At 38.6% G+C, this 16659-nt stretch overlaps 1 protein-coding gene across 1 annotated transcript in view; it reads right to left on the bottom strand.

Moving 5' to 3' along the window:
* Nucleotides 1-16659, bottom strand: part of ATP8A2 (ATPase phospholipid transporting 8A2) — a 349297-nt gene that overhangs the window by 103697 nt on the left and 228941 nt on the right. Inside the window, exons 28-32 of the mRNA XM_072850471.1 lie at nucleotides 11016-11090; nucleotides 8198-8320; nucleotides 7081-7159; nucleotides 3715-3776; nucleotides 3312-3368 (exon numbers count right to left, since the gene is read on the bottom strand). Coding sequence (XP_072706572.1) covers nucleotides 3312-3368; nucleotides 3715-3776; nucleotides 7081-7159; nucleotides 8198-8320; nucleotides 11016-11090 — 396 coding nt within the window. The remainder of the gene's footprint in view (nucleotides 1-3311; nucleotides 3369-3714; nucleotides 3777-7080; nucleotides 7160-8197; nucleotides 8321-11015; nucleotides 11091-16659) is intronic.

Here is a 16659-nt window from a genome sequence, read left to right as displayed (position 1 = left end):
GTATGTCTGAGAACCAAAGAAGTGTCTAACCGAGTACTGTGTTCTGCCCACTGTGAGATAGACACAAAATTCTGGAAGGAGAAGACTGCTCCTCCTCTGGAAGCACTCAGCATCCTCAGAAAGGAGAGCTTTCTCCAGCACAGGCAGTAAAAACAAACAAGCAAGGAGTCTGCAGCCCAGCGCAGACTGGCAGATATCTGGGAGCAACTGGAAGCTGCCTTACAGTAGAAGCATTCATACAGCCAAACGTCAGAAGCGATGGAAAGAACACTCTTCTAGCCACTCTCAGAAAGCTGGAATTTTGTTCAACCTTAAAAGTTGCTGGGCTAATGAGCAGGACATAGGATAGGCCCCTTCCTGGACACAGTGGGCGGGAAGATTTGTTTCCAAAGTTTCCTATTTACTCTGTTGCACCCAGGAGATCTGACCAGCAACTGCTTTATTTAAAAAAAAACCAACACATTTTTTTGATTCAGTTTTAATGGGAATAAAACTAAAAGACTGGAAGGATTTTGTTTTTTTTTAACACTTGGAGGAAGGGGGGATTTTATCCTTTCAGTCTACTTGCTTTTCTGAAAACTAGTGACAATTCATGTCAAGATTCTGACTGAAATAAAGCCCTGACACAGTGAGCAACTGTAGTGCTCAACTCCCCAAAGAACAAGTACTGCAAGGCTGCTGCAAGAATTCATCTTAAAGAAAAGCCAGCCCCATCCAATGGCAGAACAGCACCAGCACTGTCCTTTGGAAAAGGTCCTTTTGGAAAAGAACCATGTCCAAAAGGACATGGCACCTTCTCTTGAGCCACAGCCTTCCTTCCAAACAAGTGGAGAGAAGGCTCAGATAGCTTGGACTGATGCTTCCAAGCTGCAAACTCCTGCAGACTTCACAATTAAAAACAGTAAAGACAAAAGCAAGCAGGGAAACCAATGTAGGACATACTCTTATTTTGTAGGACGTGTATTTATGCTAGTGAAATGACATCTTTTTTTTTTGTCTTCCTCCCGTTTTTCTTTCCAGTCTGCTGGTAGGACAGTTTTCAAGTTTTGCAGCTCTTCATGTTGCCCCTTCCAGCTCAGCAAAGACTTTTCTGATTTTATGTTGTCTTTACCTTCTTCTCATGTTTGTCCCAATCATCTCAGGCCTGTACCTGCCTGAATTGCTTCTCTACCTTTAAAAGAGCTTCTGCTTTCAGGAAGAGCCCTCCTTGCTCTGCTTGGAGATGTTCCTTATACACTCACCCCACCAATCTTTGCATTGTTGATTCTCCACTGATCTCTGTCATTTACCCCTGGAGAATTCATGTGCAAAGCAGAAGCAAGTCCATCAGATGTGTTAAATGAATGACAGTCATAAGAAAGAAATCAAGGCGCTCTCACATAAAAACTGGACACACTGTATGGCTATCCTGTGCATCCTATTTATCTGAAGTAGTTCATATAGTGTGGTAAAACAGTGAAGAAAGCTGTAAGTATTTGGGAAAAAGCCTACTGCAGTGTTCCAGATAGGTAATGTAACATGAAGCTGCTCCATGCAGCCCCAACATGCGGATTTTGTCACGCATCAGGTTACCACTTTTACCAAAGCCTTTCTTTCCACACTACCTGCTGGATATACCAGACTCTCAACCACTTTGAATCTGCATTATTCATTTAAAGCTTTCAGCTGAACCCATCATGTTCTCCCAAGTGGCAGTGTCCCTCTCACTCTCAAGAACAAATTGCATGTAACCAATCCACTTGATGATGGAGAAGAGGCTTAACTCAGTGTTGTACATTTAACACTTTTCAAGTAACCTAAAGATTCTGTGTGTTGATTCACTCACAGCTGAAACAATCATTGCAACCAACATCAGATTCCAAGATGACAAGAGTCACTGGTCCAAGCAATGCGACAGGAATTAGAAGTGTATATGGAAAAAAGTTGATTCTAAACACGATTACTTTTCTGTGCATAATTTCTCTATAAAATGCCAGTGTTAAAGAACACTGAGATCTACTAAACATTATGGTATCTTTCAAAATAAAATTTAGAAGAGAGGGGATCATGACTACCCCCAAGTGACTGAAAAGATACCAATTACCCAGGGAAGGGGAGAGAGGAGGAAGCATCAAAATTCACAACATAACAGGACCTAAACAGGCTCATATACCTCCAATGCAGACTTGGCTATATCCTCTTTGAGTGTATGAGGGATTAATTTTTTTTGCATTTTAAAATGTTGTTATACAACATAAAACTTATGCATAGACAACAGCAAAAAAAGAACAGATTTTACTTTCACATGAGAGAATGAGGCAGAGAATATTAGCATCCCTCTAATAATTAAATAATCCATACAGATGGCATTTCATCTTTAAAATTCAGAACACACATCAGCTCATTAATCTTAACAATTCCTCTGTGAGGAAAGAAAGAAAGCGTTTTACAACTAACAGAAGCAATGAGGTTATGAGATTTAAGCCAAGTTCCTTGAAGTAACTGGTAAAATAAGAATATGAGAGCCCTCAAAACAGCTTGGTCTTGAGGGCAGAGTGTCTTAGTGTGCCATAAAAACTAGATTCCTGTAAGTTATCTCATAGGTGTGGAGAAACAGGGACTCCATCAAAATCAAAAGATTAGTGTTTCAGAGGGGCTGAGGGAAAGAAAAGGAGAAGGGTGTTGAAGGTTCATCAACACAGGAACCCTCCTACCCCCCATATTCTTTGGAGTTCACTGCCTTGCCAGATTCTGACACCTACCAGTAACAGAGCACTCGCTCATTGCGAGTAAAAGACTCAAATCTAGGAATCAACATAACTGTTTGACTAACATCCTTAGTACTGTAAGTTTCCAAACAAAAAACTCTCATCCAATGTGAAGTCACTAGCACTTTCTACTAGCTTCAAAGACATTTTCAAAGCCCAATTGTTTATCTGTGGGCAGATATCTTTCATTCTTTATTGCATTAATTTTTAAAGGAGCTACAGAGTACAAAGATGATGTTCTTGATCTATTTCCTTAAGCAATTACAGTAGTATGTTGATTTCATGCAAAATTTTCCCAATTTAAAATATTTAGAGATGTTGGCAATATACTTTTAGTGTTCTCTTCCCACTTCTGACAGGCTGCCCTTTTTCATCACACGTATCGTGTGATCTACAAATTCATTCTCCTCTCACATCCTGCACTTACAGAGCTTAGCAGTTTATCCTTACGTGAAAGATCCAATTAAAACACTGATGCCTCAAATGATTTTTAGTACTTCTTTTCTGTATTAATACTCATTAGGGAGAAAGGTGAGCTAACAAAAGATACTGAAGAGTACTTACTCTAGTCCACGCAGTTGTTTCCAAGCCAGCTTTCAGACAAACGGTGACTACAACATACTGCAAGGGGAGAAGAAAAAAAACAACACTTCAGTATTAATACTCTCAAATTCAAAGGTGTTCATGGCCCAATCTCCCTTTTACACCTAAATGTTACTACCAAAAGGTACCAAACCCAGGGCCTTGGCAGTGTTTGATGGGGGAAGGACTGAAGATACTGTTGGTACATTGGGGGGGGGGGGCAGGGAGGAAGAGAGAAAAGAAGGGGGAAATCATCATGCACACAACATAACTTTGATTTTATTTTACTTGTACACTTTCTTCTGGTTTACACCATTTTCTGATGGTATAAAAGAACTGTAAAGAAATTCTACCGTTCAAAAATTGCTAGGATATACAAACTTACAGTGTAAACTATGTTTCCAACAAATAAATAGTCAATTCCCTGGCCATTTGTGAATACTGCATCTGAAAAAAAGAAAAATTACCACATTTGTTAATAAGTTTATCAAGAGAATGGATGAAATAACAAGGAGATTTTCAGAAGAAAATAACTGGTCCCAACCTCACCTTTTAGAATGTCTAAAAGCACTTTTAAAAGCTGTGAGATAATGGTAATGCAGAAGTTGTGCTAAGCCAGGTCTCAGACATGATGCTCAGATAAAGCGTATATCCATAGTCCTGGTTGCCAGAAGCCGTCCTAGCAAACGGGGAAGTGTTTGCCAAACCCTAACATGTAATTTGTCTAGAAGAGCTGAGGTATGTCAGTGTCACTTTTTCTCTCGCTATCTGTTGTGTACTACTTATTGACACCTATAACAGATCTCATTTGCCGTGCCTGTGAAGAAAATCCTGTAAAACACGAGCTCATCTGTGGTGAAATAGAGCTGAATTAAGAAAAGCCACAAAAGATTCATCTATAAAGGACACAGTAACATCTAAAATATCCTACTGGAGGTTAATTCAGTAACTGAGCAGCATTCAGTCTCCATGCACTCTTTCTCTAGTCAAGTGTGCACGAGGGTAAGTGCATGTTAATCTATCATTTGAAAGTGCCAACCTTGGCAATACTTCAAATGTCTGTTTAGTCTTTCTTAGCCCTTGTTGAATAAAACTGAACACCGTGAAAGCACATTCAACAGCCACGCTAATGCCAAATGAACTCGTACTCACAGGAGCTTTCAAGCATTACTCAAGCATGATAAGTATTGCTACTTTCACAGGTTTTAAGACAATTGCTAGAGAAATACACAAACAGCAGGGATGAAAAAGGCTTAAGATAAAACCTTGGACCTGTTCCTAAACACATACTGCCTAGCACAGTGCCTCTACTATGAGGGTACCACTTTGCTAGACTTACTTATTTGCAAAACTGGATCTGACATTCTTAAACTAGGGTCACCTACTTAGTTAACTACGTTCCTATAACGTAGGTCTCCAGGATCAGTAAATTTTTAAATTAAATTTTTAGGTCTATAGAGAAGAGTCCCTGACACCCTGACCTCTGTGGTGAATACTGTGCCCAGCTTACAGGTAAAACGACTAAATATATAGTCAGTGCAGTTACTCCAAGCTACTTGTTATAGTATTCTTCTACAATGGCTGTATGTGGATGTCTCCAAAGAACTGACAGGTTGTGAATATCTTCCAGAAGTTGCTGGTTCTATATCCCTGCTTTCTTTTCTCTTTTGAACCCCAACTACTAAGAAACAGCAGCAGACTAGTCACTAACATTGCAACAGGAGCTAAAGCCTGAGACAGCGTGGTTAGGAACTGGTTTGGTTTTTATAGCCATTGGCATCTCTATCAGCCCAGCTCCTCCCCTGGTACTCTGTGGCTTCAGGCATTTACCACATCCTTTCCTCTAATGTCAATGAAAAAGGTGAAGAGCACTGGAGAATTGAGCCTTCCCTGTCCAATGAACCCTGCTGATGCCAGAAGTCTTAGTTTATTAAGAAAAAGGCATGCCTAAATACATATCAGTTTTGATAGATCTAGAATAAACTGACCTAATGACTGCCAGTATATTGCTCTAGTGCAGCATTATAGCGCACATTTAAGTAACTGAATAATTTTTGGTGTAAGTCTCACTTTTTTAATGTTAGATTTCAATGCAGTAAGTTAATGCCTTTTTTTCCCAGCGATTTCCATGACCGTCCACTTTGGGAAGCTAAGTGGTCCTGAAAGGAATGATATTTCTGTTAATGAGAACAGCAGGACACTCAGTGTACATTCATTTCTAAAGCTATACAAATGCCCATTCAGGGACTATATGCACTTCACATTCTAAGGAACTGCGAGGTTAAAAAACATCCCAGTGTGAATGGCACATTTGTGTCTCTGGCACTGAAATCCCTCTTTCACTTGGATATACAAAGAAACTTGAAAATTCAATATCCATTCCTCTTCAGAAAGCAATCTAAGGAATCTATTCAAAGGAACTCAGAAAGTTACCATTTAAGCAGGTGAGCATTCCAGTCTTATTTCAGTTGTTGAAATTAAAAGTACATTATCTATTTAGGAATTAGTTAGAAAAATATTTGTGGAAGACTAAAAAAAACCCTGTACTTTTCTTTAACCGTAACCACTACAGACATCAGCCTAAAATTTCTGAAGCTAGATTTAAAGAAAAGCTATTCGAGATTAACATTTATCATAAAAATAGTGAAACAGAAAAACAAAACACCCCAAATCAAAACAAAACTCAATCAATCATAAAAACCCCTCTCCCCTAAAAGTGAACCAAGCTCCCAGCCCACATACAGAAGAAAGGGAAGTCCCTTTCTCGTATGGTCCATCAGACAGCATGTGAAGCTGCCACTAAGGATACAATTCTGACATTTCACTCAGGTAGAGAAACATGAATGTGCATCCCACAAGTATCTTTGCCATCATGCCTCTGACGTGAGCATTCATCTTCCCTCCCTTTCCATTTTCTTTCGCCTCCGCCCCAATTAATCCATCCTGGAGCTGAGAAGGTTTTCTTGAAATTAGCGTTTTCCAGGAAAGAGTTTCAGTTTTGAGAAATGCATGGTTTTAGATAAATACTATTCCGCCCTCGCCGCCCCAAAATTCCTCATCTGATCTAGTCCTATTTCTTATGACAGTAAAAGAACAGATTTCCCATGGTTCTTCCTGCCCACAGAACTATATTGTAAAGCTAGGTAGGAACCATATGGGATTTACTGTTCCCTGAAACACCATGTAGTTGCATTATCTTTCATGCAAAGCAAGACTTACTAAGCCTAATTTGTACAACAAAGTCTCATTTCCCCGATATCTCTGACTCTTGTTCTGGTCTACTTCCATTCCAGCCAATTCATTTTTTCCATAGACTTCAACAGTAGTGAAATCTCTTTTCCTACATTTTACAGTACTGTGTTATGGAATGGGAAAGATCCAACAAGACAAAGCAAATGGTTGTAATATAGCTGCTGTAAGAACATTATGCAGTAAAAAGTTGAGATCTCAACCCACTACCAAAAAAATAAGGCATTGTATAGAACATTATTCAGTATTTGAGTAAGACTTTTTGGCAAAGCAGCAGTTTAATTTTTCACGTATTAAAGTCACTATATGAACAGTAATTACATTAAAGTAGAGTAAGTTCTGAAAGCCACTAGATAACTAGCCAAGTTCAGCAGCTATAGCCTATTGAACTGTCTGTCAGCATTATTTCTTGGGACTTGTCACGACCTCCCGTTCTGCAAACACACGGGGCTCTGTAAGACTGAACATCAGTTACTGACGTAAGAAATAATGAAGCCCTTACCATGCTCCAGCACTTTCAGTGGAAACCAGAAAAGAATGATGGAATGGATCAGAGCATTGATGCAGTGACCCCAGAAAACCTGAGGGAAAACAAACCAAGTCATCAGTAAAGTCCAAAACTCTTGACCTCTCTAACTCCTAACAAACACTTCCCTGTGTAGTTTAGAGTCAGACAATATTTGTCCTGAATTGAAATACCTAAACTTCTGCAGGATCTATTTCCTCCTACAATTTCTGCTCTTCCATAGAAAACACTGGTCCAGTTGGATGGCTTTATTCTAACAACTTAAAATATAATAGGCAAGCATGCTTGATCTTTATCAAAATACAGCAAACAGATGGAGTCACCCTTCTTTAATTACCTCAAAGAATGATTTTTAAAAGACTGATTCAGTACTCTGAAATCTTCTATTTCTTTTAATTAACAAATACTTTGTGCTCCACAATTTTTAACTTACAGATAATGCCGTTTTGCACAAACTAGAGCTTTACATACTCTACAATTTCCTCTCTAAACAAAGCAATCGTACAGCTTCCTTGATTCAGAAGTACATTTACATGTGCCTGTTACAGAATAAAGACAGAATTCCAAATGATGGCATTTTCCAGCATTTAAATAGCAAAATGAAGTAAAAGGTATTCTTCAAAACTCAAAGTTCAAATACACTAATCCCAATTTTATTTTCCAAAAGAACTATGGGAATAGAGCTATACTAATTGTGAAAAAGCCCCCTAGTAGAGACCATGATGACAACTTCTATATTAAATAAAATTCAGGTGATGTTACCCAGTTTCTATGAAAGTGGTAAACTCACCATTTATAAGTAGTTGTGAACTGAAAAATCTTACTCAGATACAAATCTTTCTTTGAATCAAAGTTTACAGATATTTCAGGACCAGTTTCAATTGAAGCCAACCATCCTCATTTAAAAACTAGAATTTATTTTTTAAAATAAAAAATACAATCCTTTGAAAAGAACTAGGAGGCAGAACAATCTTAATCTCAGTGGCTAGCATAAAGCAGAAGTAACAATGGGGAATAAGTTACTTTCTGATGAGAAAGACCTGGAAAATAAGAATGCTTGTGGTTATTCTTAAAGAAACAGACTTTCCCTTACCCTTGTGTTGAACCCATCTGCATTTTGAGTAATTTTGTATAGCTGTGGAAATCTAAGCATGCTATCTTGAGTACACGATCGTTCAAAAATTCCCAGAGTAAAGGGTGGCAGCGCTGTGAAAATCTGCAAGAAAAGCAAAAACTAATTAAAAGCAGCTATTAGTTTTAAGTAGATCTCAGATAATATTTCAGTATCTAGACAATAGCAAAATTCCCACATACTTCAGTGAAGACTTATTACCAACTAGCATGTTATTTGACATAATTTTCAAGTGTCCAAACATGAATTTCAGCAATTTATAACTCTCAAATATTGACTTCTGAACAAAAGAAGCATGAAAGAAAATTCTATTGATCAATTAGCTTAAACACAAAAAGTTAGGCATCAGTAGTTTGTGATGTACCAGCTAATCTAGTGAGGGCAAAACACATCAGACTGCAAAGGAAAGACAACATGTACTTTTTCAAAACAGCCTTGTGGGAATGGATTCAAACATAGCTGCAATTATAGACATAATTAAATATGTAACATGCTTAACCAAAGCTAAGTTTACAGACAAAGCAAATGTGGAAATCACATTAAAAAAAAAAAAAGAAGAGATCTACTGAAAAACAAAGGCCATTCTGTCTTATGGTACTCTGGGGATTCTCCAGGCAGGCATGAACTGATAGGAACAAATTAAGTGCAGTATGTGTCTGTGCTATGGGTAGACGCTTAGATGACCATGCCTCGGAAGCTTTCCAGGAGAGGCAGCAGGACACTTTGCCAGGAGCAGAGTAAATTAGCCTCTGCTGAGTCCCACATTGCTGCTCTTAAAGTGTTTCCAGGATTGAAGGCAGCTCATTTAAAGCCAGTTTGGGTATCCACGTTTCTTGCAGTCTGCAGTGCAGGCACAGAGTGAAAACAATACCAGTGTGCATGTCTGAATACTAAACTTCATTCACTTCCTTTTACATTAACAGTTTATATCGGAAAAATAATTTCTAATCTTATACATACATATATTTTTAACAGTTTGAGAAGTATTCTTGAAGTTAAGAAGCAGCCTGAAGTTATGAACTGTTTCTAGCGTGTGTGCATGCTTGCAAAAGTTGGGCTGTGGTTCCCACCAGCAGCGAGTTGGCAGTCAAGCAGTAGACAAAGAGCAACACAGAGGACTAGAGACTATTGAGAATCAAAAATTACATCCCTAGATCTGACTGGAAATGTGCTTCTTTTGCTTATAAAGTGATAAACCAGATGGTTAAAATGGCAGCAGACTGGGGGTGGGGAACTGAAACTAAGACCACTGGTCCAACATATTCCAAAAAAGGGCACGTTCTCATACAGCTTTAACGTATTTCCCCAGGTTTCCGGTTGTTTATTGGGCATTTACATTCTCACTTGAAGTAAACCTTCAAGTGTTTTTGTTTATGAAGGTAAACCAGTGCAAAAGCAGGAATTACAACGCTACTGTGATTTCCTACACTTAATATTTTAATGCGACTACTAATGTAATAAAGGGTTAATCTGCACAGAAGAGAATGAAAGAGCCAAAACCACTTTAAAAATCTCAAATTGTGGAAGTCCCTAATATCCTACCAGCACTTGATTCTTCACAAGTCTGTGCAACCAGTTCTAATTTTAGAAAATACCGACCTTACAAAACAAGGGTTAATTCCTACTTCACTGATTCTAGAAGATGAGTTTCATCCATGAGCTTTATGTATGGTAGCCAGATCCATCAAATCAGGTTTAAAGATAATAGATGCAAATATCTAAACATGAATGACAGAGACTGAGTAACAGTCAGGAAATTAGGGTGAAGAGAATCAAGGGAGTGGAAAATCCCTGAATAAATATCTTCCATGAAGAATATGAAATCTTATGGAATATGAGGGTTTGTGCATAATGTTTAAGATTAATGTGACAGAAGTTAAGTGTTTCCATTAATACTACTCAGCGATAGAGATAATTTGCTGGCTTTTTCTGTATTACCATATATTTGGAATGAGCCTGCTTAAAGAAAAAAATTAAATTTCCTCCCTCCAAAGAGAAATGCAAAGGATTTTTCAGCACTGACAAAGTGTCCTAATGGCTTATAAATCCAGACACCAGGCCACTCATCAGTAACATTACAAAGATAACGCTGTTGAAAACACCAGCACAGGTCTACGGTATGCTATGGAACTTGGTCCCAGAGATCCTCCAGACTTTAATCAATGTTATTGATTAAATAATATTATTTATTAAAGTGATAAAGCCATGTGGCAGTGTGGCACTCTGCAGAGCATGGCGAAAATCAGAAATCACTCGGGGACTGACACATCCTGCTCTTGGTTCAAGTGAAAAATGCTGGTGACACAGCGACACTACTTCCCATTTTGTACCTAATGTAGCATGAGTAAACCCAAAGCATCTGCATGACACTTCTCTGAGCATCTGTTATAGGGTCTGAGAAGGAAAAAAAAAAATCAAAACTCAAAGATTAAGACACTGTATCTATTTTGAACATGAACAGTCAGCAAAATATTCAGTACAAAAGACTAAAGATGCTTTCAAAGAAGAAATTAAATTCCATCTAAAAGCTGCAGAGTTTTATGGAGGTTCTATTAGGCCAAACATGGTATTTTCAATGCTTTTTGCCAAACTTATTTTTGTGATAAAAACACCATCCAAAATGAACTTTTTATCTACCTCAGGGTGGATTCAAAATGGCTTTTACAAATGAACTCACCTTTCCTGACATACATCCAAGACAGTTACCTGTGAGAAGTGGGACACAACAAAACAACATACAAGTCCCAAGCACTATCAAATCAAAACATGTAGCACTTACCACATTATAGAGGCCAATGCACCATCGCTCAAATAAGATCTGCCCAGAAAATCCATTAACGAAAGCAAACCAAAGCTGAAACAAGCAAAGACAAGTTACAAGCAGCTTTAAATTACTACTGCGGTACATGTTTCCATTTACAGTAGAGGAGAAGGATGTGGAACACAGACCACCATCTGGAGACAGCTGCTGGTCATGCTCTAAAAGTGATTATCAGCAGTGCCAGGCAGTTATTCCCTTCCAAAGTCTTACAATTTAAATAATGCCAGTGTACTGCTTATTTAAAATAAAATACTCAGGTGATGGAGCAATTTTCTGTATTTGCATCATTACTCCAAAAAAATAAATGGCCTCAAACTATTTCAAAATCGTTATTGCTGGCACATTAACCTGCTTGAAGCCAGAAGCCAATCCAGTTTCCATCATGGTCAGCAAAGACCAGAATTTTCAAGCTAAGTGTGTTTTGATGGATGCTCTGCTTGACTTGTGTGTCCTATTCTTACAGTCCCAGAATTACAGTGATACCAACTTATCAGTTACATAATCATAATTATATTACATTTTTATTGTCTACATGTTGTAAACATTACTATTTAATAAACTATCAATTTAATAATTAAACATTGGAAGAGGTTGCCCAAAGAGGCTGTGGCGTCTCCATCCTTTTACAAGTTTACAAAACCCAACTGGGCAAGCCTCAAGCAACCTGGTTTGAATTTAGTATTCACCCTACTTTACGCAAGAGGTTGGACTAGACGGCCTCCAAGTTGCCTTCCAACTGAGGGGATTCTGTAATGCTGTGATCCCAGCAGATTGCTGTAAGCAGCAGTGCATAGGTAAAACTCTTTTCAGAATTTCCTCAGACCTAGCTTCCTTGAGCCTACTACTTGTCTTGTTTAAGCAGCTTTTTGAAACAAAAACTGCTTTACTGGGTTGGAACAAAGTTTCTTTCTCAGTCAGCGGGCACTGAAAGAAGCTTGGGAAAGAATACAAGAAAGAAGGGAAAGAATGACCTTTTCCCAAGTAAATTTGAAACTGGAAGAATAATCAGCAGTTTAAGGTGAATGACAGTTCACATGTGAATGATTGCACTTAGATACCAAAGGGTTTCTGTGAATTTGTGGCTGTAGTCCCTTTTAAAATCCACACTGCACCATGGCACTTCATTCAAAATTAATTCAACATTGCGCGTGGGAACACTCCCCCTTCCTACCCCCTTTCAACATGTTTTGTCTTGCATTTACTTGACAAGTTCACATTGCACGGGATGCACTGGGTATTGCAGAGCAGTCAAGTGATGCCCATGCCTATTCCCTTCTTACTGCCTGAGAGCCCATGGCGCTCACTGCCAGGCATCTTTTCTGACACCATTCTGTCACTTGTATACAGCAGCACTCTCCTACCGGCATCACTTATTCTCTGGCTCACTTGCGCAGTATTACTGTTCTAGCAAAACACCTCAGGTAACAGTTAGTTGACAGTATGTCTTCTGATCTCTTCTCTGCTCCCACCCAAAATGGATACAGAATAATTAGGAAAGAAGACAAGAGAAGATAAGAAGACTGCATCAAGACCTACAACTGTTTTCATAGACACAATATCTGAACAGACTAGGAGTCTTCAGCGTGGGACAGAGGCAACTTGAGGGAAGATTAAAATATTTACAAGATTGACAAGAATAACAAATAGCTGTTCAAATAGGCACTGCTGCAAGACATTAGATTAGCAGGCTACACAAAAAGTGAAATATTTTCACACAATACATGGTAGATCTACGGAACTGTCTGCCAGATGATGCTATGGATCCAAAAAGCAATTAGAAAAAAAATCATGGAAGGAAGACTGGAGACCAGATGAGTCTGACAGAGAACTACCACTGTTCACAGAAGATCAGAGAGCAGGTTAGCTGAACTCTTATTCTGACCCTCTACAGCTGTTCTTACATCTATTATATCACCATTCTTGTTTAAAATTAATCATCATTCTAATGAGCTCTCACTGTTCAAGTGAGAAGCAATGAGACTGATCTCAACTCATTTGCTTATAGATATGCCTTGCCCAGTAGGCCAGCTATTTAAACTTATTTCCTACAATTTTTTAAACCTTCAGCTGTTCTTTCTAGTAGGGAGTTTCTATCCATTTTACCCTACGTTATTCTGAAGTTTGCGCTTTTCTATACCTGCTGCCCTTCTTGCAGCTTGTAGCCCTTATAAGCTTTCTTAAGGGCCAGCAGTTTCATTCCATTTGCATTTAGTTGACATGCATCAACCTAGTATAAACTGCAAAATATTTCTCCAGTTTCCTAAAAATGTTCCTCTTTCTTTCACATTGTCAATCATGTATTAATTTAAATTAAATAAGCATTTAAGTGTTCACCTCTCCAGAGAGTGCTTAAATAAGCATTTAAGAGTTCACCTCTGCCCAGAAAAAGGGCAGAAGGAAGACACATTCTACATCCCAACTTTTATCATCACTTCTACTACAGTGATACCTTGAATGATCACTGCTCTCTAAATCTTGCTCTAAGGACTCAATTAATGTCCCAAAGTAGCATACCGACCAGTCTTACTCTCACACTTGTAGTGTCTCAACCAGTTGTACACCTCAGCTCTTCAAATGAAAGATATGGAAGATCTTGGGTACAAAGCCTGAGATCCCAAAAAGAAGCCACAATTAATTTGGGGCTGTCAGGTAAGGAACTTGAGGGTTTCTTCCCCTAGGAAGAAACAGAGCTTTAAACAAGCATACTCCCAGATATTTAGCAATGATGATCTAGGCATTTATCATCTCCAGGCTTCTTGCAATTAATTGCAACTATGAATGAGGGCAGCAATCCTGAGAACAGAAATAACTCACAAATCAGAAGCCTGTCTGCCTAGCTGGCAACCTCAGCCTGTGCTCTGCTCATTTTTCTAGATCCCATTGGGCAAAGCAAACTTCAAAGGTTTGGTAGCAAATGTTGAGGCCTTTTATGACATTGGCTCATGCTACTTAGGAAACCATTGCTTTCTGAAACCATAGCCTCCCACAACTAGTCCTCCAGCAACAGACATTTCTGATTTTCCATCAAGAGGGTAAAACAAAGCAGCCAGACTTTCTGTAGCTGGTCCATGGCTAGAAGTAAAGCCCCAAACCAGGCAAAGCTAACATCTTAGATTCACATTTCCCAACAAAAACACTAGCAGTAATGAAGTGAAGATACGATCATATAAAACTTGGAAAAAGCAAAGCTGTTAAGACGCATTACAAAGCAGCAGACAGACTATCAAAGTACAAGTCAAAAATACTCTTACAACAAGTCAATTCTTTCTACTCAAAGTTCCTACCCTACCATAATTGGGTGATGCAAAATTAATTAGAGACCCTGCTAAAACCACCTTGAGATTAGTCCATCATTATGGGAGAATATTGAGATGGATGTGTCCGACTGTAGTAAACAGATATCTAGGTGTCACCATCTTTAGTCTTCTGCAGCATCTTTCAACACTGAAAGACTTTTCTACAGAAATGTTCTCTGTGTTTCAAGGCTGCTATGATTTAGGTGGGCAAGAACTAACATTCAGAAAGTTCAACGTTCTGCTATTTCAAAAGCCAAATTTGAACTTTTTTTTTTTTTTGGCAGGATCCACACAGGTGAAAATTAGAAGTGAGCACATTCCCAGTGCTTGCACAAGTCTGCATGCACCACACACTCCAAACAGAGGGCAAAAGCTGTTACAGTTACGACGCACTGAAAAATAATGGCTATGCTTGTCTTTTCCAGAGATTCACATTATCAAATGCCAATCAACAGAAAGAATGTCATATACTTCCTCAATATCTTAACGTCAAGAGTAAATCAGATACTCTGCATAAAATATACATTTATTTCGAATTTAACACAAGCCATAAATTGTCATGCATGGTTTAAGGACCAGCTGTTTGTAGAGAGAGTATGGTATTCTTTAAGGTCAGAAAAATAATAATATTAAAAAAAAAAACAACCCTCCACCTCAGCATTCCTGTTAAAGTGTACTAAATATATTTGAAGTTGCAACAATCCATGCTTGACTCCGACTTGGTAAGCTGGTAGGAAAACTTGCCAAGTCTGCCTGGCTTGCCAAGCTCCAGGGGTTTGCAGGGCTCAACTCCAGTACTGCTATGAACAAATGGACCCAGAGTTATTAAACTGCTTTTCTGGCTGGAAAAAAGAGACCTTTTCACTTTAACTATTACCTGGCTGCCAAAAAGCTGGAAAAGCTTACTTGTAACTCAGCTACAAAATATATATTTTTCTCCCAAGGAACAAGAGGTCCAATTTAAGTGTAGAGAAATTCAGATCTAAGGCTGAAATCTGGGTTGATATATTGCTGCACTTTATTACAGTAGATATTGCAAAGATCTGAAACGAGTAGGTATTGTGCACAAAGAAAGTGGAACATGTTGCAAACTGAAAACCAGCCCGTATTTCTTGCCTTGAAGTATGGCCACATTCTGTAAATAAGAAACCCCACTGCTGAAGCACTCAATGCCAGCTGTGATATGGGCACTACGCCACTGGCAGGGGAGGGGGGGGAACCAGGCTGCTGCCTCCTTCCAGAGGTCAACAAAAGTCAACAGATGGTGATACTTGGTTAATATTGACTTGAGCTGCAGGCAAACTGAGGATCTCGAGGTAAAACAGTCCCGCACTGCCATTTTGAGCCACACAGCCCATCCACCTGCTCTAGAGTATATTTTGAGAGAAGATCAAGCATTATTTTAAAAAATTATTCCCACTTGAGCAAGTTGGAAGGCAATTTTAATTGCATTATTGCTTCATGCATAATTACCGCAACATTAATGCCTGAAATAGCAGGAACTAATTTATTTAAGTGCTCTAAGGCACTGGGATAGCAAATCATCTATTCTAAACATGTATGTTTATGATGTCTCGATAATAGACAGCTTAACAAGTACTAGAAATGTTTTCCCAATTCTGCTAAAGGGCACAGAAAGCTAATGTAGTCAGGGTACCAACAATTGCCACAGGCACCAATTATAGCCAGACTGGATGCCTTTACTATTCAGAAATGAGTTAACTTCACAAAATATTCTCTCTCAGCACACACACATTTTGCATGTTCTTACGAAATAGGCTCATTTACAGTTTGCCTAATAAAGCAGGTTTGTGTCTCTCCTGTGCAGTTCATTAATAATGTATCCCGATTAAAAACCTCTCATTACAGACGTGTCTCAATGCTGGGCTCTTATTCCTGCCCAAATGCACACAGCCTTAAAATAATCCCTTCATTAGAGAACGTACAGCACTGATTTTATAATATAGGTAAAGAGCCTTATTAATAAGATTTGACAGGGTAGGCATGGCTGCCTGAGACTCATTTAATTTACCAAGGAATATTTCCCTTGCTCCTTTTATTCTCCCCACTGTTTATTAACTCTTTGCTGAAAACAGCTTGATATTTTTCAGTTGAAAAGCATTTGCTCTAGGCCTGTGCACCCCAAACAACTGCACATTTAAGCTTTAAAAATAATCTCCAATCTTCTCTGCCAGTGTTAACAATTATTTTTAAAGTTTCATACTGCTTTTGTCTCATTAAAAAACCCCCTATGCATTTACTGCAAAGCTTGGTCAGATAAATAGATATCAAAGCAACCAATACAA

The sequence above is a fragment of the Ciconia boyciana genome, chromosome 1 (assembly GCF_034638445.1).
Source record: "Ciconia boyciana chromosome 1, ASM3463844v1, whole genome shotgun sequence".
NCBI lineage: Eukaryota > Metazoa > Chordata > Aves > Ciconiiformes > Ciconiidae > Ciconia > Ciconia boyciana.
The sequence above is the reverse complement of the archived record's forward strand: the minus strand, read 5'-3'. Positions and strand labels throughout refer to the sequence as shown.